The sequence below is a fragment of the Natator depressus genome, chromosome 14 (genome assembly GCF_965152275.1).
Source record: "Natator depressus isolate rNatDep1 chromosome 14, rNatDep2.hap1, whole genome shotgun sequence".
NCBI classification, from domain to species: Eukaryota; Metazoa; Chordata; order Testudines; family Cheloniidae; genus Natator; species Natator depressus.
Window position 1 is genome coordinate 41,962,455 of NC_134247.1, and position 23,747 is coordinate 41,986,201.

Genomic DNA, 23,747 nt, shown 5'->3' on the forward strand with positions numbered 1-23,747 from the left:
GAGCTGCACACTGCGCTACAGATGAAGTGTAAGTTTCTTTGTTTACCCCTTTCTTCCTGTTGGTGGAAATCTCAGAGAATCCTTTAAGACTCAAAATCAGGGGAAGAAATTTACCCATTTTCTTCTCAAGTGGCTAAACCGGCTTCACTTCTTGCCTCATTATTCAGCTGTATTAGTTACAAAAGTTTTAGCATCATCATAGAAGAAAGAGAACGAAAGAGAAAACAACCTTCCCATCTAAAAATGATCTGGACCAAACCTAGAAAAAGCCGGGAAGTAATTTTACCAATAGATGGAAACGGGGCTATAAGATCTGAAGGTCCAACTGTGCTTTGAAGTTCATTGAGATTTCCCTGCCAACTCCAAGTGTCTGTGACACTTCCTTCTCCAGCCCTCCGGAGTTTGACTAAGATCATAGACATCAAAGCTGTGACTCCTAAGCATGGAGAGCCAGGGACAGGGTGGTATGTGACACCGCGGGAGATGGAGGGATAGAACGGAGGCAGGTTAAACTTTCCATGGCTGGGACAGAGGCTGCTGTGTGGAGAGAGGAGCGTGACAGTGAGAGGGGAAGGAGGGAATCTCTCGCACTCACCCCGTTGCCCTGAAATAGCACAGAAGCGAAAACTCCACATTTTACTGTCCCTTCTCCCACCTTTTTAGCATCTGGTTAATTCTGGCCCAGAAGGGATAAAATGTACAAACAGTAAATGCTTGACTATCTGGGAATGAGAGAACCTGGCCCCGAAGGGGGAACTCAGAGACTAGCAATCACTCTGCTAACGGGAGGTCGGGCGTCAGAAACTGTGTTCCCGGCAGGCTACGCAGCTGCACTGCAGGCTATGGAGGGCCGTGGAGGCAGGCAGGGAGAGGAGCCCCTCCCCAGGCTTGGCCCAGGTCCATTGGAGCTGCTGGGGAGAGGAACCCCTCCCTCAGCCCGGCCCAGGACCACAGGAGCCGCCGTGGCTGGGGAGAGCTGCTTCTGACCTGGCCCCAAACTCCTGTGGTGAGAGAGTGCTGGGGGAGTCCTCTCTCCACTGCAGTCTGAACCCCAAACCCCTCATCCCCAGTCCCAACCCCCACATGCCTAGCCAGAGCACTCACCCCTCCGCACCCCATCCCTCTGTCCCAGCCCTGAACCCCCTCTCACACGTCAACCTCCACATCCCCAGCCCCACCCCAGAGCCCGCACCTGAATCCAGAGCCCTCACCCCCCGCATCTCATCCCTGTCCCAGTCCTGAGCCAGTTCCCACACTCCGAATCCCTCGGCCCCACCCCCACCCCATGAATTTTGTTCTGTGCGCCAATATGGAGATGATGGGTCACATACTGGTGCGTAGAACCAAATTCATTCCGCACTTGGACGTAAAAACTGAGGGAACACTGGTCAGAACACATCAGATGCTGAGCGGGGTCCAGCAGAGCCCCCTGCCCCTGGGTGAAATACACAGCCACCTCCTCGAAGATCACCGGCATCTGAAACAACAAGAGTCCCCCGCTCACCACCTGCTGCCCCTGCCACAAGCCCACTAATCATGGCAAAGAAAGAAAAGAGTGAAGGGCCAGAGTAGCAGAATCCCACAGGCACCCTGCTCAGAGCACCCAGGAGGCTCCAGGGGCTGGGAGACGGTGAGAGCTCCTTGTCACCCCAGCACACGGAGAAGGGGAGGGTCTTCTCATTTCCCATACGCCTGCCAGCCACAGGCTGAGTCGGGAAGCAGAGCTCCGAGCTGGGGATGGGGACAGGAATCCCAACAGCTTCCCTTCATATTTCACAGCAACTGTTACGAATTATTCCAGTTAGGACACGCACATTCGTTTCTAGGCTGAGGCAACCAAATAAAGACAGACTGCAGAGTGTCTCAGCGTTTGTAGGTTTATTACGCTCGAGCGTGGCACCGTTCTCTTAAGCAGAGCGGGACCCCGATTACAGGTTACACAAAGATTATATACTGTTGGCAAAACATCCTGCCTGTGTGCCTCGGGGCCGGGGGGGAGGCCTAACCCAATAAACAGGCCTTCTCCTTATCTATCACCAATCCCCTGCAGCCACCTTCCCGCTGCAAAAACGCTGAATTAGCAGCTATTTCAGGCATGTCGGCTGGTTCCTGTCTCCTTTGTTTCCCTTATCTTGAAACTGTCCAGGTGTCCACTCTGAAGGATCCTCCTTCCTTGGTACGTGATGTGCTCACTTCTAGTTAATGGCCGACAGGAAACCCAAAATGGAGTCACATATGCTAACTAGGTTAATTTCCCCTAACAATTATGAACAGGAGACTGCCAGGCAACTTTCCTACAACTTTCCTATGACAAGATAACTGGTTCTGTGGATGAAGGGAAAGCAGTGGACGTGGTGTTCCTTGACTTTAGCAAAGCTTTTGACACTGTCTCCCACAGTCTTCTTGTCAGCAAGTTAAAGAAGTATGGGCTGGACGAATGCACTATAACGTGGGTAGAAAATTGGCTAGATTGTTGGGCTCGACGGGTAGTGATCAATGGCTCCATGTCTAGTTGGCAGCCAGTCTCAAGCGGAGTGCCCCAAGGGTCGGTCCTGGGGCCAGTTTTGTTCAATATCTTCATTAATGATCTGGAGGATGGTGTGGACTGCACCCTCAGCAAGTTTGCAGACGACACTAAACCGGGGGGAGTGGTAGATACGCTGGAGGGTAGTGATAGGATACAGAGGGACCTAGACAAATTGGCGGATTGGGCCAAAAGAAATCTGATGAGGTTCAACAAGGACAAGTGCAGAGTCCTGCACTTAGGACGGAAGAATGCAATGCACCGCTACAGACTAGGGTCCGAATGGCTAGGCAGCAGTTCTGCAGAAAAGGACCTAGGGGTTACAGTGGACGAGAAGCTGGATATGAGTCAACAGTGTGCCCTTGTAGCCAAGAAGGCCAATGGCATTTTGGGATGTATAAGTAGGGGCACTGCCAGCAGATCGAGGGACGTGATCGTTCCCCTCTATTCGACATTGGTGAGGCCTCATCTGGAGTACTGTGTCCAGTTTTGGGCCCCACACTACAAGAAGGATGTGGAAATATTGGAGAGAGTCCAGCGGAGGGCAACAAAAATGATTAGGGGACTGGAACACATGACTTACGAAGAGAGGCTGAGGGATCTGGGATTATTTAGTCTACAGAAGAGAAGAATGAGGGGAGATTTGATAGCTGCTTTCAACTACCTGACAGGTGGTTCCAAAGAGGATGGATCTAGACTATTCTCAGTGGTAGCGGATGACAGGACAAGGAGTAATGGTCTCAAGTTGCAGTGGGGGAGATTTAGGTTGGATATTAGGAAAAACTTTTTCACTAGGAGGGTGGTGAAACACTGGAATGCGTTACCTAGGGAGGTGGTGGAATCTCCTTCCTTAGAAGTTTGTAAGGTCAGGCTTGACAAAGCCCTCGCTGGGATGATGTAATTAGGGATCGGTCCTGCTTTGAGCAGGGGGTTGGACTAGATGACCTCCTGAGGTCCCTTCCAACCCTCATATTCTAGGATTCTATGATCTATTAAGATTATAAAAACCAAGAATGCGCTTTTCTGTAGAATACCATGATTAAATCGAGTCTTCCAGACGAGTGATTTAAATCATGATTTAAATCAAATCCACCCTGCTGCATCGCTGTGTGAACAACAAACCCCTCCACGCTCTGCTCACACACAGCCACTAGCATTCAAACTCACTCCTGGCTGCACTGTACTGAGTGTGACTAGCCAGACACTCATGAAGTTACTCAGCAACATCAGCCACTTTTCTACTCCCAGCCTTGCACCCCGGGAATCTGCATCTTGGACTGCTCAGTCTGTTCACTGTGCTGGACAAACTCAATAATTAGTGGGTCATCCCCCCACACAAAGGGGTCGGATTAGGTCATAGCCTTGTTCTCTCAAGTCTAATCCCCCAAACACTTCAAGGAAAACACACAGCTCCAGACAAAACACTAAAATCAGTTTATTAACTGGAACAAGGAGGTTTTCAGGGATCACAAGGGAGAAAGATGTGAAAGGTCAGAACTAGTTAAATCTATACAATTAAAACATGCATTTTAAATCCTAAATTTTACCAATCTAAGGAAAATGCGAAGCAAGCAGGTTTTCACACCCCGCCCGCTATTGCAAGCGGTTCACAGTTCTTCGTATCCGCCTTGGTGCGTCCTCCCCAGTCCAAGGCCTCTGTGGCCTTTCAAGGCATATCCTTGACTTCTGTAAAGATGGGAGAGGAGAGGTGAAAATGGAGGCAATTCTCCCTTCTGCTTTGGTACCATTCTCTTCTTTGAGATTCAAGCTCCAGCCAGGGGGCAGGCAACAATCAGTCTGTGGCCAAGGTGAGCATCCAGCCGTCCTTCTGGTGAATTGTAACTCTCTTGTTCACAGCTCCACAGCTGGTGAATGGCCAGCTAAGCAATTAATGGCCACTTAGCACCTAGCTGGTCTGCAGGTACCACTGTCTCTAAAGAGCTAGTCTGTGGGCGTTTTCCAGCTTTCCAGCATGTAACAAACATACAGCAAACTCTCAGAGCTCCATGGACAGCGCTGAGAGACACATTTTAACAGGACAATAATATTCAGCAGATGATAACTTTTCCTAGGATACTTCACAAGACATACTTTGGAGAAGATTTATCCTTCTCTAAACGTGGTGACCATAAGAGTGTAGACCAGTGGTTCTTAAAAGTGTTTCATTGGCCCCCCCTTCTTTGTGTGTGTGGTCATTTACGCCCCCGCCCTCACAAGCACATATATGGCCACCCAGCTCTAAAGGCAGAGTCGTTGCTGGCGATGCGCCCAGCTCTGAAGGCCTCCAGTAGCAGCACAGAAGTAAGGGTGACCAAGTGAAAAGTGATATTCCTCAATATCACTGTTCACAGCAGACTTATCACCCCATTGCCACCCTGACTTCTGCCCTGCTGCTCCACCTGGGTTTTGAGAGCCTGAGCATTTATCCCCACCTCCCAGATAGGCCAGTTCCTTCTTCAAGAGTCCCAGACAGAGGTCACGCCTCCCTTGACATATTCCTGTGCCTCCATTGGGAGGACGTGCCCCACAGTTTGAGAATTACTAGTGTAGACAGTCACCGTTGTGATCGGAACCCAAGATGGTAACAGCTGCTCCTTTTTGTCTGCGGGATCCCCAGAGAAAATGTCCGAGCAGGAGAGAGGAACAGATCTCACTGATATTAACCTTGCAAATCACATTTCGGTGATTTCTGCTATAAACATTCCCTCCATCCTTCAGCCCCTAACCCCAGTGATTTCAAGGAGAGGGAGCTGGAACTGGGCAGGTGACATGGGCGATGGGTATAATCTCTGAATACAGGAACCCTTTGCATAAATTGTTAAGCTCTAAAAAGATATAGCTAAACATAGACCAAGACAGTTACCCCTCTTCCAAGTCTTTAACATGTTTACATTTCAAACTCTAGCTTCATGAAGGTGGAAACACTTTTAAAATCTCATTCTAAAAGTTGAATCTGAGTCAATTACATACAAGTTGCTTAACCCTTTCTTACCATGTGTCACAGAAATTTACATCTTGTGTGGATTCTTCCATGTTTAACGAGGTCTGACGTCCGTATGAAACTTTTCCCACAGTCCAAGCACTTGTGGGGTCTCTCTCCTGTATGGATTTTCTGATGATAACCAAGGGCTGATTTCCAAGTGAAACTTTTCCCACAGTCCAAGCACTTGTGGGGTCTTTCTCCTGTGTGGATTGCCTGATGTTGAACAAGGTGTGACCTCTGTATGAAACTTTTCCCACAGTCCAAGCACTTTTGGGGTTTTTCTCCTTTGTGAATTGTTTTATGTTTAAGAAGGCTTGATTTCTGCATGAAACTTTTCCCACAGTCCAAGCACTTATGGGGCCTCTTTCCTGTGTGGACTGCCTGATGTTCAACAAGGGTTGACCTTAGTATGAAACTTTTCCCACAGTCCAAGCACTTGTGGGGTCTCTCTCCTGTGTGGCTTTTCTGATGATAACCAAGGTCTGACCTCTGCTTGAAACTTTTCCCACAGTGCAAGCACTTGTGGGGTCTCTCTCCTGTGTGGACTGCCTGATGACGAACAAGGCCTGATTTCCCCTTGAAACTTTTCCCACAGTCCAAGCACTTGTGGGGTCTCTCTCCTGTGTGGCTTTTCTGGTGATAACTAAGGGCTGATCTCGAAGTGAAACTTTTCCCACAGTCCAAGCACATGTGGGGTCTTTCTCCACTGTGGATTCTCTGATGATTAACAAGGTTTGACCTCACTGTGAAACTTTTCCCACACTCCAAACACTTATGGGACCTTTCTCCTTTGTGAATTGTTTTATGATTAAGAAGGTCTGATTTCCGCTTGAAACATTTCCCACAGTCCAAGCACTTGTGGGGTCTCTCTCCTGTGTGGCTTTTCTGGTGATAACTAAGGGCTGATCTCGAAGTGAAACTTTTCCCACAGTCCAAGCACTTGTGGGGTCTTTCTCCACTGTGGATTCTCTGATGATTAACAAGGTATGACCTCACTGTGAAACTTTTCCCGCACTCCAAACACTTATGGGATCTTTCTCCTTTGTGAATTGTTTTATGTTTAAGAAGGTTTGATTTCCCCTTGAAACATTTCCCACAGTCCAAGCACTTGTGGGGTCTCTCTCCTGTGTGGATTGCCTGATGTCTAACAAGGTCTGACCTGTGTATGAAACTTTTCCCACAATCCAAGCATTTATGGGGTCTCTCTCCTTTGTGGACTGCCTGATGTTTAACAAGGTCTGACCTGTGTATAAAACTTTTCCCACAATCCAAGCATTTATGGGGTTTCTCTCCTGTGTGGATTGCCTGATGATAAAAAAGGCCTGCTCTCCGTATGAAACTTTTCCCACACTCGAAGCATTTATGGGGTCTCTTTCCTGTGTGGACTGCCTGATGACGAAGAAGGTCTGATTTCTGCTTGAAACTTTTCCCACAGTCCAAGCACTTGTGGGGTCTCTCTCCTGTGTGCCTTTTCTCATGTGAATTTAGTGCTGACTTTGAACTGAAACATTTCCCGCATTCAATGCATTGAATGGGCTTGTCTACAGTGTGGCTTCTCCCATGGTCATTAAGATCTGTGCGCTTATTGAAGCTTTCCCCACTGTCCAAGCATTGAAATGGTTTCTCTCCCGTATGGACTGTCTGATGTGTAACAAGTTGTGATCTCACAATGAATCCTTTCCCACACTCAAGGCAGTACCAGGGTGTCTCTTCCTTGGGATTTTTCTGCTCCTCTCTGGGATTCTCGTCTCCTCCCCCACCGTTAGGAGATTCATCCACTTTCTTCCTGGGTTGGTTTATCGGAAGCCTCTCTGACCTGTGCCAATTTCCCCAGGCTTCTCCCTGATTCCAGCAATGGGAAAAATTCCCTTCAGCTCTTCCCAAAAAGGTCCGCTGTGGTTCCACTTCCCCAGGAACTTCCTCATGATGATTCCCCTCCTTGTTCTCACTTGCTCGCTCAGCACCTGCTGGGAGAGACACAATCCAGAGAGGAGTCATTGTGCTGGGGAGAAAGAGGAATAGCACTGAGGGAAAAGCCAACACAAAGACTGAGCAATTGGATTCTGCCTCCACATCCCACCCTAACACTTACAAGGAAGGAGAGACGGGAAGGGTGGAATGGCGTGAGCAATATCTGCTGACCATAGCCCTGCTCTCGGTGAGATGAAGAAGAACTGACGGTGTTACTCACATCATATTTTGGGATTCTCAACTTTTTCCTTCATTCCCTAGATGGTTTCTCTGTCAGGCCTCACCTGTGCTGGTGCATCTCCGAAGCCTTCTGTCCTTGAAATCCTGGAGATCAGACACCCACAGCTCTTCCCCTCGTTCCAGCCGGGCGATAAGCTCAGGTTTGGGAATGGGAAATCCTGTGCAGAAGGTGAAATGAGTCCGGATCAGGGTGCATGGAGCATTGGTGGAGGATCTGTCACAAAGGACATTCCGTGAGTGGAACCTGTCCCTGTACTCTGCTGGAGGAACGTGGAATCCAAGAGGATGGGAACAGGGTCACTGAGCCCCCTTGCGCAGAGGACGTTGTCTGGGGAGGTGAGTTGAATTATTACTACACCCTCACTAGATGTTCTCAGGATCTGTGCGCTCTGGGGGCCTTGCTGACTCACACACAGGTCTGCACTTAAGACCCTGCCTCTTTCTCAACCTGCAGAGCCCAGAGCTCTCCCCATGCCTGGAGCTATTCCCAAGGAGGGAGATGAACAGAGATTGTATGTGCAGCCAAGAAACAACACAGACAAGACAATGCGGATTTATGCCCCTTTGAAAGCTGGAGGGGTGGGGATGGTTTAGCTTGTCCATTGGGTTTTGACTCCCGTGTCCCAGTGGAGAGGGCACCGAAATGCATGTATTTCTCACATGGCAGCTCTGCATTCTGGAACCCATTCGCCTCTGCTCTAACTGACCACGGAAAAACCTGACCACATTAAGACACGTAGACCCCGTAGATTCTAATAACTGAGGGGACGGGAATCCCTTACCCAGCGAGGTCACCGTCTCGTAGTTCTCCTGCATGACGTCCCTGTAGAGGGCTCTCTGAGCGGGGTCCAGCAGAGCCCCCTGACCATGGGTGAAATAAATAGCCACCTCCTCGAAGGTCACCGGCATCTGAAACACCAAGAGTCCCCCACTCAGCACGTGCTGCCCCAGCCACTATCCCACTACTCATGGGAAAGGAAAAAAAAACTTGAAGCTGTGGGAGGGCCAGAGTAGCAGAATCCCACCCACACCCTGCTCAGAGCAGCCAGGAGGCTTCAGGGGGCGGAGGAGGTGAGAGCTCCCTCTCCGCTCCAGCACACGGAGCACGCCAGGATCTTCTCATTTCCCACATGCCTGCCAGCCACAGACTGGTACAGGAAGCACAGCTCTGAGCCGGGGAGAGGGACAGGAATCCCGACAGCTTCCCTTCGTATTTCACAGCAGCCCCGGGCAAGTGGGGTCAGGCTCCAGCACTGGGAGCCTGGAAAATGTTCCCAGCCCTGCCGAGGTGGTTATATCCTGCCTGAGAAATGGGGGAATGTGCCCTCCCCCTTTCCCTACCACAATGGGCCTACTTAGTAAATCAGTAGATTTATCAACCCCTGACTCCTCCCTCCCCCGCCCAGCAGCTCCCTGAAAATCCCCTACCTGAGCTGGCTCCATCACAGCCATTTCCCTTCTCTGTCCCCTGGAAGGCTGGCCGATCTTTAGTGAAACGTGGACCTGATTCCTCAGCCTGTCGGGGCGAGAGGGAGGTTACAGAAGGGGCTTCTGTCCATGTCACACCCCGATTCCCCCCAGACTCTTCAGACCCTCCCAGTAACAGCATCTCTGAGCCAAATGCTAAAAAAAGGCTAGAATCAAAAGGGCCACTTTGGGAGATTTCCACCCATTGCAGTGTAAACCCCTCTCCCTTAGCAATAGCTGGAGGCCTCTGGTGGCATCAGCTGAAGATTGAGCTGCCCTGGACTCCGCCGGCAGCCCCCAGGTACAGGCAGGAAGAGGCTGATCCCATTGGCCCATCCGCGCGCCCCCCTGCCTGAGCCAGCAGTGACTCCGGTCTGACTCTGGTGTGGCTGAGATCTAAACCCTACAGGGAAATCAGACCAGGGCCCTGGGCACCCCCCAACACTCAGGCCACACAGACCCCACCACCACAGGGGTGTCTGACAATAACACACTCAGAGCCGGGTGTGTGTCTCGTGGGGGGGCGGGGGGGTTGAGGGGGGGTTGGGTTTTTTTCCGTGTAGCTTCTGCACCCTGAGGGGTTAGTCCCCTGATCACTCCCAAAGCTGAGAAGAGCTTCTCTCCGCCCGCCTCCCCACATCCCCCCTTTCCCTCGCTGTGCCCCCCACTCACGTCTTCCCCCATTCCCGACCTCGCTCCCCTCAGCCCCACAGTCCCTCGATCCTCCTCCATTGCCCCATCTTCCCTTCAGTGCACCCCTGCCCCCATCCCAGCCTGCCCCCGGCATCCCCTGCACCCGCCTCCGGCCCCTCTTTATCCTCCTCCCCCTGCAGCCCAGATGTGACGAGGGGGGGCCCGCTGCAAGGGGGGGATGGGAGGGTCTCTCTTACCTTCCCTCCGAGCGGGGCCCCCGGGGCAGGGGCCGGGCCGGGAAGGGGCCCTGGCCGGGCTGGGGGCTCTGCCCTGGGAGAGGCTCCGGGGAAGCAGCGGGAAGGGACCGGCTGGAGATTCCCCTCTCCCGGCCGCAGCCCGGGCTCCGGGCTCCCAGCACCAGCCACCGGGGCTCGGGGATCTCGCCGGGAGCCTGGGAGCCTGAGTCCCCGCAGCGGCTGCGAGTCACTTTCTGGGCCGGGCCTGAGCCCCGCGATCGCTACCCCCAGAGCCGCCCCCCAGCCGCTCCTGGGTCCTAGCGATCAACTCAACTAAGGATCAGCATCCCTGTGCCCGGCCCCTGTTACACTCACAGGCTCCAAGGTCACAAGGGACCATCATGAGCATCTTGCCCAGGGGTTTTCACGACCAGATTTGGTGCCCTCAGAGTGTGGCCAGCAACTCTCGCTGGTGCCCGCTCTGACACTTGCCCCTATATTCCCAATTAACTTTACTAGAAACCAATAAATATGCACAGAGGTAAGAGGGGGGAACACTCCTCCTAGTGTGGGGAACTTTTTTGGCTTCTACCAAGCCCCAGAGGAACTGGCAAGCAAAAGGATCTGAGTCCTTTACCCAGAGGCCTGTATGACCTCGAGGACCCCTCCCCACCCGCTTCCACTCTGGAGCCCCGTAACCCTGAGGCTGGTCCCAGGGCTCCTGAGGCGCTCGACCCACAATCTTGTGATCACTCAGGACAGCTGTCCCCATTCTGGGGTGTTCTCTCCACTCTGGATGCTTCCTTCATCATTGCACAGAGTTAAGAACAAATGCAATTTATTAAACAGCAAGTAATATAAAAATAAAGAGAAAAGTGGGAAAGATGAAAGGAAAACATGTCACCCCGCTCTGTGGGGGGGAACCCCAAACAACCCTCTCTGGAATGCCAGGGCACTTCACAGTCTGTCCCTCCAACGTCCCAGGCCTCCTGCCCAGACCCTGACTGTGCTGCAATCATGCCCAGGGTTGGACACTAACTCTGGTGTTGGCCTCAGGCTCTAGGTAGTAGGACCCTTCTTCCTAGCGTCAGCTGCTTCCTGTCAGGGTTATGATCCCCCACCCAATCTGGCCTGCAAGGCCTCTTGGCTGAGGGCCTCTCCTTGCCCTGGGCCCTTTGCCCAGGGTCCCCTTCGCTCACTGCTCCCGGCTGCTCCAGTTTCCCTCTGCATCCAGCCCAGCCCAGCCCTCCTCTCTCCTTAGCCCCTCCTGCTCTGCTCTAGCCCAGCCAGCTCCAGCTGACACAAAGGAGAGGACCCCGGCTGCTGACTCCCCCATTGGCCTGCCTGCCCTGTCAATCAGGCTGACCTACAGCATTGCCCCCCCGCCCCTTGTCAGTGTTAGGGTCTTCATTTCTCATTGGCCCTTCCCCTTTCTTTTGGTGTTATGAGACCACCTAACTAATGGCCAACCCATTAAGTTTCAGTAAGGGCCCATTGGCCCTTCCCCTTACTCCTATAAACATGAAAATCATAATTTCTTTATTGGTAGTTAGTAAATCCGCTGCTGTGAAAAAGGGTATTTCTATGTTTGCTAAAATTTTTCACAACCTCTCAGCTAGCGACTCGGGTTGCCAATTTGGTAATATTTTAAAAATGGACACTCAAGTCGGAGTGCTGCAACCTCCCCTGCCCCGCCTCTTCCCCCCAAGGTCCCATCCTTGCCCCACCTCTTCCCTCCAAGGCCCTGCTCCGACTCCACCTCTTCCTCCAAGGGTCTACCCGCCTTCCACTTCTCTTTCCCCCTTCCCTGCCTAGGTCAGGAAGGGCTTGACTGTGGAGACGGGGCTGGGAGCTGCAGCTGCCCAGTGCAGGTAGGAGGCAGCCCCGGCTGAGTCGGCTCTGATGGGAGTGATGACCCAGTGCCTCCCCACCCGCAGTAACTCGACTTTGGCTGTCCGGTCAGTAGATGTGATCGGACACTGTCAGGTCCCCTTTTCCACTGGACTTCATGGTTGAAAACCGGGCACCTGGCCACCCTAACAGCACCCACAGTGCCAGAAGTGCTGGGAACGCGTCAGGGACAAGTTCTGCTTTCCGATGGTGGAGGAAGGAACCAGAGGGCAGGTGGGTTAGACTCATGTAACCCTTCTGCCCGTCAGAGTTGGCAGCAACAAGGGCCGGGTTCCATATCTAGGGGATCCATTCCAATAACACAATGCAAACCGGCTCGAGCCCCCACCCAGTGACCTGGGACAAATATATACCACCCCTGCTGGGCGCCTCCAAGAGGCAATACTTCCCCTCTCGCAAGCACATAGTCTGAGTGTAGCAAAAAGCCTTTTAATAACAGAGAGAAACAATGTGGCATTATGTTGGGGAAACACCACCAACAGGATTCATAACACAACCCATGAGCAAAAAAACCCACCCCAAGCAAATTGGGGCGTGCCCTTTCCCTTTTCTTCTTGAGTCCAGCAACCCCAAATCACCCAAAGTCCCAAAAGTCCAATGACCCAAAAGTCTCTATCCCTGGTCAGGGGAGCCCCAGAGTTCGAAAGTTTATCCGCAGAGCTTTACCTCCCAACCTGGGTGGAGATGGGCGCGCGGGTAAGAGGCACCTTACATGATCTGAAGCTGAGCGCCCCACAGCTCCATAGGCCTTCGCTCCGCTCCGCTCGCTTGCTGCCCCACGAACTGCTTCGCTCAGCTCCGCTCTGCGGCCCACCAGCAGCTCCCGCCGTCCCACGAACTGCTCCGCATCCCACCAGCAGCTCCCGCCGTCCTATGAACTGCTCCACCAGCCTGTCCACAAGGCACTCCAGCCGTCCCGCAAACTGCTCCACAATATAGCTTCAGGCTCCCCCACTACTTAACACAACACTCAGTGATTTCAGCTCTTAGTCAGTTCACCTCTTTGGCGAATTCAGCTTGTAGTAGGGGAGTCTCAGTGCTGGTGCACCATTAGCCCAAAGTGAGCTCAGCAGCCTGTAACTAGACTTCTAATGAAATCAAAATTAGCTCTGATATTCCACAGTGGAGCGAGGAGGAAGTGCAATTAGCATGTAAGGCCCTCACAAAGGAGCCCATACCACCAAGTATTAATACTTATCCCCAGCCTCTCTCAATTCACAGAGTTTTGGAACCCATGACCCTTGCCTCGTGAGTGCTACTTAGTTGATGGTGAGTCTCTCCATTAGGAGTCTGACTAAGATCATAGACATCAAAGCTGTGACTCCTAAGCATGGAGAGCCGGGGACAGGGTGGTACGTGACACCGTGGGAGATGGAGGGATAGAACGGAGGCAGGTTAAACTTTCCATGGCTGGGACAGAGGCTGCTGTGTGGAGAGAGGAGCGTGACAGTGAGAGGGGAAGGAGGGAATCTCTCGCACTCACCCCATTGCCGAGAAATAGCACAGAAGCGAAAACACCACATTTTACTGTCCCTTCTCCCACCTTTTTAGCATCTGGTTAATTCTGGCCCAGAAGGGATAAAATGTACAAACACTAAATGCTTGATTATCTGGGAATGAGACAACCTGGCCCCGAAGGGGGAACTCAGGGACTAGCAATCACTCTGCTAACGGGAGGTCGGGGGTCAGAAACTGTGTTCCCGGCAGGCTACGCAGCTGCACTGCAGGCTATGGAGAGCCGTGGAGGCAGGCAGGGAGAGGAGCCCTCCCCAGGCTTGGCCCAGGTCCACTGGAGCTGCTGGGGAGAGGAACCCCTCCCTCAGCCCGGCCCAGGACCACAGGAGCCGCCGTGGCTGGGGAGAGCTGCCTCTGACCTGGCCCCAAACTGCTGTGGTGAGAGAGGGCTGGGGGAGTCCTCTCTCCACTGCAGTCTGAACCCCAAACCCCTCATCCCCAGTCCCAACCCCCACATGCCTAGCCCGAGCACTCACCCCTCCGCACCCCATCCCTCTGTCCCAGCCCTGAACCCCCTCTCACACGTCAACCTCCACATCCCCAGCCCCACCCCAGAGCCCGCACCTGAATCCAGAGCCCTCACCCCCCGCACCTCATCCCTGTCCCAGTCCTGAGCCAGTTCCCACACTCCGAATCCCTCGGCCCCACCCCCACCCCATGAATTTTGTTGCGTGCACCAATATGGAGATGATGTGTCACATACTGGTGCGTAGAACCAAATTCATTCCGCACTTGGACGTAAAAACTGAGGGAACACTGGTCAGAACGCATCAGATGCTGAGCGGGGTCCAGTAGAGCCCTCTGCCCCTGGGTGAAATACACAGCCACCTCCTCGAAGGTCACCGGCATCTGAAACAAGAGTCCCCCGCTCAGCACCTGCTGCCCCTGCCACAATCCCACTAATCATGGCAAAGAAAGAAAAGAGTGAAGGGCCAGAGTAGCAGAATCCCACAGGCACCCTGCTCAGAGCGGCCAGGAGACTCCGGGGGCTCGGAGACGGTGAGAGCTCCTTGTCCCACCAGCACACAAAGAATGGGAGGGTCTTCTCATTTCCCACACGCCTGCCAGCCACAGGCTGAGTCGGGAAGCAGAGCTCTGAGCCGGCGACGGGGACAGGAATCCCGACAGCTTCCCTTCATATTTCACAGCAACTGTTACGAATTATTCCAGTTAGGACACGCACATTCGTTTCTAGGCTGAGCAACCAAATAAAGACAGACTGCAGAGTGTCTCAGCGTTTGTAGGTTTATTACGCTCGAGCGTGGTACCGTTCTCTTAAGCAGAGCGGGACCCCGATTAGAGGTTACACAAAGATTATATACTGTTGGCAAAACATCTTGCCTGTGTGCCTCGGGTGGGCGCCTAACTCAATAAACAGGCCGTCTCCTTATCTATCACCAATCCCCTGCAGCCACCTTCCCCCTGCAAAAACGCTGAATTAGCAGCTATTTCAGGCACCTCGGCTGGTTCCTGTCTCCTTTGTTTCCCTTCTCTTGAAACTGTCCAGCTGTCCACCCTGAAGGATCCTCCTCCCTTGGTACGTGATGTGCTCCCTTCTAGTTAATGGACGACAGGAAACCCAAAATGGAGTCACATATGCTAACTAGGTTGATTTCCCCTGACAGTCCTTCCTTTTGTTATGTACGTCAGTAAACTATATCGGGGTAGAATAACCTCGATGCAAGATTAAAATTTGCCGGCAGCACATACTACAGCATTGTAGGCATACAAAAAGTAATACAAAAAGAGAAACAGCCATAAGAATGAGGTACAAAATACGCCTTCCCCAAGCCCCCAAGTCTGGCAGCCAGGAGGTGAGCCAGCTCCAGGCCTCATGGAATCCGGTACTGGTGTCGTCAAGGGTGACACGGTGAAGTGAGGTGGCCTGCTGCATAAGGGTGTGGATATCGACTTCTACCCTGCTGTGTTGATTCACAAAGACACAACACCTTGAGTTAACAAGAGCACAAACCCCCCCCCTGGTTTGCAAGAAGATAGTCTAAGGCTAAGGGGTTCTGCAGTGTGGTCTGACATAACTGAGTCACCTCCATTTGAAGGGTAGACAAGGCGTCTGCAGTGGCATTTGCCCTTAATTCTAAGGCTGCAGAAATATTAACTGTAGCCTTTTCCAATTCACTCACCCCCACCCAGGGCAAAAACCAACGAACAAAGGAGTGAAAGCCTGTAGGCCGTTCAGAGAGAGGATTTAATGGGACATTTCCTCGGTTCCTCCATACCAGGTTCCCAATTTCCCCCTGGGCCAGGGTCTGGTGTACTGTAACAGCGGGTACTAAGGTGCATGGACCACACCAACCTGCCGGGAGGACCTTATAAGCCGTGTGCTTGCACAACCAGAACCAGCCTGATCCCTCAGGGACCGGCCACGGCGCCCTGGAATACCTGGGGGGACTTGCCGCACCAGAGCTAATGCGGGTGGTATCACTGGACCCTACAAAGCGACCCACAAAAACTGTATTTTCAAAATTCTTATGTCGTGACACACATAAAGCATAACTACCCTGGGCCACCATGTCAACAGACCAAGTTTGGATTGTAACACTCCAGTTAAATGGAGTGTCTGTCCATAATCCGACCAGGAGGGTTCGGTTGAGAGGGATAGGCTCCCTTACCAACGGGATTCCCTGACCTATGTACGTGGGGGTATGAATACAGACCCAACACCGCGTTCGGTTAACCCCCTGTGCTATAGCATGGGTTAAATCCAGGAAGCTGTTGCCTTCCCATTTGTGTACCGAACTCGAGAATAGAGAGGGGATTCCACAGGCCACCCATACCAGTATTTGCATCCTCCCGTGTACCACGCACAAAACAGGACAACAAATATAAGTCCAAGTAACAAGAAAACAAGAAGTCCTGATGGAGTCTTGAGACCCCAATAGTTGAATCCAGCAGAATCCGCTCGTATTTGTGGGCCCAGTGCGGAGAGAGCGCTTGCGTTGTATGCTGGTTTAAGAGAACCTCAACTTCGTGGGGGATCCAGACAGTCAAAGGGTGCCCCAGAACAATAGGGCGTGACCGTTCCACCATAAGGGCTGCAGCGGCAATGGACCGCACACAGGAGACCAACCCCCGAATGATCGGGTCTAATTGTACGGAATAGTAAGCGATGGGGCGTGGGCGATCCCCTAGGACACCACTGGCCGACTGGGGAATCAGTGTCAGGACAGTACTTGGATCAGGGACCACTTGGTGGGGGGTTATAACATAACTATTTATCGCACGCAGATCTTGAACGAACCGATAAACTGGGCGCCCATCTGGGCCCGGTTTTGGCTTTTTCACAGGAAGGATAGGAGCATTAGAATCATAGAATCATAGAATATCAGGGTTGGAAGGGACCTCAGGAGGTCAGCTAGTCCAACACCCTGCTCAAAGCAGGGCCGATCCCCAATTAAATCATTCCAGCCAGGGCTTTGTCAAGCCTTACCTTAAAAACTTCTAAGGAAGGAGATTCTACCACCTCCCTAGGTAACGCATTCCAGTGTTTCACCACCCTCCTAGTGAAAAAGTTTTTCCTAATATCCAACCTAAACCTCCCCCACTGCAACTTGAGACCATTACTCCTTGTCCTGTCATCTTCTACCACTGAGAATAGTCTAGAACCATCCTCTTTGGAACCACCTTTCAGGTAGTTGAAAGCACCTATCAAATCTCCCCTCATTCTTCTCTTCTGCAGACTAAATCCCAGTTCCCTCAGCCTCTCCCTCAGCCTCTCCTTCTTGTAGTGTGGGGCCCAAAACTGGACACAGTACTCCAGATGAGGCCTCACCAATGTCGAATAGAGGGGAACGATCACGTCCCTCGATCTGCTGGCTATGCCCCTACTTATACATCCCAAAATGCCATTGGCCTTCTTGGCAACAAGGGCACACTGCTGACTCATATCCAGCTTCTCGTCCACTGTCACCCCTAGGTCCTTTTCTGCAGAACTGCTGCCTAGCCATTCGGTCCCTAGTCTGTAGCGGTGCATTGGATTCTTCCGTCCTAAGTGCAGGACCCTGCACTTATCCTTGTTGAACCACATCAGATTTCTTTTGGCCCAATCCTCCAATTTATCTAGTTCCCTCTGTATCCTATCCCTACCTGCCACCGTATCTACCACTCCTCCTAGTTTAGTATCATCCGCAAATTTGCTGAGAGTGCAATCCACACCATCCTCCAGATCATTTATGAAGATATTGAACAAAACCGGCCCCAGGACTGACCCTTGGGGCACTCCGCTTGATACCGGCTGCCAACTAGACATGGAGCCATTGATCACTACCCGTTGAGCCCGACAATCTAGCCAACTTTCTACCCACCTTATAGTGCATTCATCCAGACCATACTTCTTTAACTTGATGACAAGAATACTGTGGGAGACAGTGTCAAAAGCTTTACTAAAGCCAAGGAACAATACATCTACTGCTTTCCCTTCATCCACAGAATCAGTAATCTCATCATAGAAGGCGATTAGATTAGTCATGCATGACCTTCCCTTGGTGAATCCATGCTGACTGTTCCTGATCACTTTCCTCTCGTCTAAGTGCTTCAGGATTGATTCCTTGAGGACCTGCTCCATGATTTTTCTGGGGACTGAGGTGAGGCTGACTGGCCTGTAGTTCCCAGGATCCTCCTTCTTCCCTTTTTTAAAGGTTGGCACTACATTAGCCTTTTTCCAGTGGTCCGGGACTTCCCCCGTTCGCCACAAGTTTTCAAAGATAATGGCCAATGGCTCTGCAATCACAGCCGCCAACTCCTTTAGCACTCTCGGATGCAATGATTCCGGCCCCATGGACTTGTGCACGTCCAGCTTTTCTAAATAGTCCCTAACCACTTCTTTCTCCACTGAGGGCTGGTCACCTCCTCCCCATGCTGTGTTGCCCAGGGCAAGGAGAACTGCATGGAACCAAGACCTCCTGGGTTAAGTAGCTAGAGATAAGAAGGGAAATACCTTCTTCCGCCTCCTTCGGCAAGGGATATTGTTTTACGGAGGGAGGCGGCCCATCCCTTACCTGCAGACTGACTGGAGTGGCTGATTTAAGGAGGCCCACGTCGGTGGAACTCACGCTCCACAAATTGGGTGGGACGCTGGACAATTCTGTGGGGAGATCGGGAATCGGGGTAACCGAGGCCATAAGAGAAGCAACCGCCGAGTCTGGGATGGACATCTGAAGCCCCTCGGGGCACAAAATATGTGGGCTCCCAGCTTGCTAAGCATGTCCCACCCAAGGTTAGCGGGGCCTTCTGGCATAACAACAAATCTGTGTGACAACTTTAAAGAACCCAGCTCCAGAGGGACGGGGCAGGATAGGGGAGCCGGCCACGGGTCGCCCTCAATATCCTGCACCCAGTCCTCGGTATTAGAAAGAGAGCCCGGAACAAAAGTTAAAGTGGAAAGGGTGGCTCCGGTATCCACCAAAAAGGGTACAAACCGTTCCCCAATTTACAAGGAAATATGCGACTGCAATCCAAGATTCCATTCCAACTCTCCCACGGCTCCCAAAATCTCTGCCTCTAGTCACTGGGGATTAGTGAAGTCCTGGGGAGCGTTGGGGGAAAGGAGGAACCAGTCGCCGGCTGATCCTGCCAAGGAGCCCCTCGTGGAAGCAGGGGGTATTCCCTCTTCCAGTGCCCCGGTTGCTTACAATAATTACAGTACCCGCTCCTTGTCCCACCACAGCCTCCTCCCCGTCCTGTCCCACGTCCGCGTCCCCTCCCCCTTCTATTCCCGTGTCCCTGCCAGTGCTGATTCCCGAAGGGAACCTGCAATGCGGCTGCCAACATACTTACTTCCTCCTTCTTTTGCTTACGTTTTTCCTTAGCTTTCTCCTCGTCCCTACTATTAAACACAAAAGTGGCCAAACTACTTTGCTTAGGGCTTTCCCTGGCCAATCGGGAACATGTTTAGTTAAATACTTCTTTATGTCCGGCGCCGCTTGATCGACAAAGTAAGAGACCATCATCATGCGGCTAACCTCGGCTTCTGGCTCCACCCCTCCCCCATACATTCTAACCTGCTTAAACAAGCGGGCCAAACATGCAGACGGATGCTCGTTTAGGTCTTGCTGGCACTCTCTAATTTTTGACCAATTTGCCGTCTTACTACCCGCCCTACGGATGCTCTCCAGGAGCCCTTCCCGGGCAGCTGAGAGGCTGGCCCGGCCATTGAGGTCCTTAGGATCCCAACCTGGATCGGCTTCGGGCCAAGGGGTGCGATTCTCAGCGTCCCCCGCCCAACGCCGATTGGCGTCTAGAATAGAATACTTCTCGTCAGGGGTAAATAGGGTTTGCAAAATAGCCTGGACGTCTGCCCAGTTAGGGTTAAACGCCGTAAAGACTGAACGGATAGTCTGTAGGACTCTTTCCGGATCGTCGCGCAACCTCGGCATCTGGGACTGCCAGGTGACCCGGTCCCCAGGCCCAAAAGGGCGGTGGACCGTGACCATAGTGACACGGTCATTGCTCGTCGCAACGGGTTGTTGTATCGGGCACTTGAAGCGCAACAGGGGGTAGGGTTAGAGACGGGTATAGAGGGGCAACAGGAGGAGGAGTAGCGGGAAGAGACGGAGGAGGGAAAGCAGCATAGGGCGGAGCGGAACCTGCAAGCGGCATGCAAACCTTAGATCTGGTACCAGAGCCCAAAGTCGAGGGGCGCCCTTATCTCGGGCGTATGCCCAATTATCCCATACATAGCAATAATCCATTTGAGCTGGATGCTTGTCCTCCAGCTGTTGTCTAAGGCAGGTTAATTCATCCTGTGCAAAAGTTCCGTCGGGTGGCCATCCAAAGGGCGTCTGAATAGTCAGCGCTGGCCACTCGACTTTACACAAAATTACAGCTCTCCTTTCACCTAACCCATGGGTGCCAGAAATATTTTTCCAATTCCCGAGAATCTCAGCCAAAGGGGTTCCCCTGCTCACACTCTGCCCAGAGCCCATTCCAGGGCTACCAAAAGAACGCCTAAGATGCCAGCCTATCGCCTAAACGACAGCCCATAAACCCGTTCCTCCGAGTTCTCGAAGGTGAACTCACCCGGTGCTGGCTGGAGTTATCCGAGGAAAGGAATGTGGCTTCGCTTACGAGGGTGAGCCTAGAGTCCCAAACTGTTACGAATTATTCCAGTTAGGACATGTACAGTTCGTTTCTAGGCTGAGGCAACCAAATAAAGACAGACTGCAGAGTGTCTTAAAGTTTGTAGGTTTATTACGCTCGAACGTCGTACCGCTCCGTTAACCAGAGCGGGACCCCGATTACAGGTTACACAAAGATTCTATGCTGTTGGCAAAACATCCTCCCTGTGTGCCTCGGGGGGCCTAAGCCGATAAACAGGCCTTCTCCTTATCTATCACCAATCCCCTGCAGCCACCTTCCCGCTGCAAAAACGCTGAATTAGCAGCTATTTCAGGCATGTCGGCTGGTTCCTGTCTCCTTTGTTTCCCTTCTCTTGAAACTGTCCAGCTGTCCACCCTGAAGGATCCTTCCTTCCTTCCTTCCTTGGTACGTGATGTGCTCGCTTCTAGTTAATGGCCGAGAGGAAACCCAAAATGGAGTCACATATGCTAACTAGGTTAATTTCCCCTAACAATTATGAACAGGAGGCTGCCACGCACCTTTCCTACAACTTTCCTATGAGGAGATAACTGGTTCTGTGGATGAAGGGAAAGCAGTGGACGTGGTGTTCCTTGGCTTTAGCAAAGCTTTTGACACTGTCTCCCACAGTATTCTTGTCAGCAAGTTCAAGAAGTTTGGGCTGGACGAATGCACTATAACGTGGGTAGAAAATTGGCTAGATTGTCGGGCTCAACGGGTACTGATCAATGGCTCCATGTCTAGTTGGCAGACAGTATCAAGTGGAGTGCCCCAAGAGTCGGTCCTCGGGCCAGTTTTGTTCAATATCTTCATTAATAATCTGGAGGATGGTGTGGATTGCACCCTCAGCAAGTTTTCAGACGATACTAAACTGGGAGGAGTGGTAGATACACTGGAGGGTAGCGATAGGATACAGAGGGACCTAGACCAATTGGAGGATTGGGCCAAAAGAAATCTAATGAGGTTCAGCAAGGACAAGTGCAGAGTCCTGCACTTAGGACGGAAGAATGCAATGCACCGCTACAGACTAGGGACCGAATGGCTAGGCAGCAGTTCTGCAGAAAAGGACCTAGGGGTTACAGTGGACGAGAAGCTGGATATGAGTCAACAGTGTGCCCTTGTAGCCAAGAAGGCCAATGGCATTTTGGGATGTATAAGTAGGGGCACTGCCAGCAGATCAAGGGACGTGATCGTTCACCTGTATTCGACATTGGTGAGGCCTCATCTGGAGTACTGTGTCCAGTTTTGGGCCCCACACTACAAGAAGGATGTGGAAATATTGGAGAGAGTTCAGCGGAGGGCAACAAAAATGATTAGGGGACTGGAACACATGACTTACGAAGAGAGGCTGAGGGATCTGGGATTATTTAGTCTACAGAAGAGAAGAATGAGGGGAGATTTGATAGCTGCTTTCAACTACCTGAAAGGTGGTTCCAAAGAGGATGGATCTAGACTATTCTCAGTGGTAGCGGATGACAGGACAAAGAGTAATGGTCTCAAGTTGCAGTGGGGGAGGTTTAGGTTGGATATTGGGAAAAACTTTTTCACTAGGAGGGTGGTAAAACACTGGAATGCGTTACCTAGGGAGGTGGTGGAATCTCCTTCCTTAGAAGTTTGTAAGGTCAGGCTTGACAAAGCCCTCGCTGGGATGATTTAATTGGGGATCTGTCCTGCTTTGAGCAGGGGGTTGCACTAGATGACTTCCTGAGGTCCCTTCCAACCCTCATATTCTAGGATTCTACCACATTCTAAAGGCCACTGTCCTCCAATCCCACTGAGGAGAACCAAAAGAAACTATAGCAAATGCTCAAGAAACTCCCTGCTACAGCACAGGAACTAATCTACTCAGACACACCCCTAGAGCCCCGACCAGGGTATTCTATCTGCTATCCAAGATCCATAAACCTGGAAATCCTGGACGCCCCATCATCTCAGGCATCGGCACTCTTACAGCAGGATTATCTGGCGATCTGGACTCTCTCCTCACACCCTATACTACCAGCACTCCCAGCTATCTTCAAGACACCACCGACTTCCTGAGGAAACTACAACGTATTGGTGATCTTCCTGAAAACACCATCCTGGCCACCACGGACGTAGAAGCTCTTTACACCAATATTCCACATGAGGATGGGCTACAAGCTGTCAGGAACATTATCCCTGATGAGGCCACGGCACACCTGGTGGCTGAGCTTTGTGACTTTGTCCTCACCCTCAACCATTTCAGATCTGGGGACAATTTATACTTTCAAGTCAGAGGGACTGCTATGGGTACCCGCATGGCCCCACAGCATGCCAACATCTTTATGGCTGACTTAGAACAACATTTCCTCAGCTCTCGTCCCCTAGCGCCCTCTCCTCTATTTGCGCTACATTGATGACATCTTCATCATATGGACCCATGGGAAGGAGGCCCTTGAAGAATTCCACCTGGATTTCAACAATTTCCACCCCAGCATCGACCTCAGCCTGCACCAGTCCACACAAGAGATCCGGGACACTATAGTGCAAATAAGGGATGGTCACATAAATACCACCCTATACTGGAAACCTACTGACCTCTATACTTACCTACATGCCTCCAGCTTCCATCCAGGACACATCACACGATCCATTGTCTACAGCGATGCCCCAAGATACAACCGCATTTGCTCCAATCCCTCAGGCAGAGACACACACCTACAAGATTTTTATCAAGTATTCTTAAAACTACAATACGCACCTGGGGAAGTGAGGAAACAGACTGACAAAGCAAGATGGAGACCCAGAAGTCACCTTCTACAGGACAGGCCCAACAAGGGAAATAACAGAACACCACTGGCCATCATGTACAGTCCCCAGCTAAAACCTCTCCAGCACATCATCAACGATCTACAACCTATCCTGGAAAACGATTCCTCGTTCTCACAGACCATGGGAGGCAGGCCAGTCCTTGCTTACAGACAGCTCCCAATCTGAAGCAAATACTCACCAGCACCACACCACAGAAACACTAACCCAGGAACCAATCCCTGCAACAAATCCCATTGCCAAATTGGTCCCCATATCTACTCTAGCAACACCATCATAGGACCTAACCATATCAGCCACGCCATCAGGGGCACATTCACGTGCACATCTACCAATGTGATCTATGCCACCATGGGCCAGCAATGCCCCTCTGCCATGTACACTG

The 23,747-nt window shown here is 51.8% G+C and overlaps 1 protein-coding gene across 1 annotated transcript in view; it reads right to left on the reverse strand.

The window, feature by feature from the left end:
* Positions 1-1,912: 1,912 nt before the first annotated feature.
* Positions 1,913-23,747, reverse strand: part of LOC141998947 (uncharacterized) — a 35,102-nt gene continuing 13,267 nt past the window's right edge. Inside the window, 1 exon segment of the mRNA XM_074971943.1 lies at positions 1,913-7,220. Coding sequence (XP_074828044.1) covers positions 5,523-7,220 — 1,698 coding nt within the window. The 3' untranslated portion in view covers positions 1,913-5,522.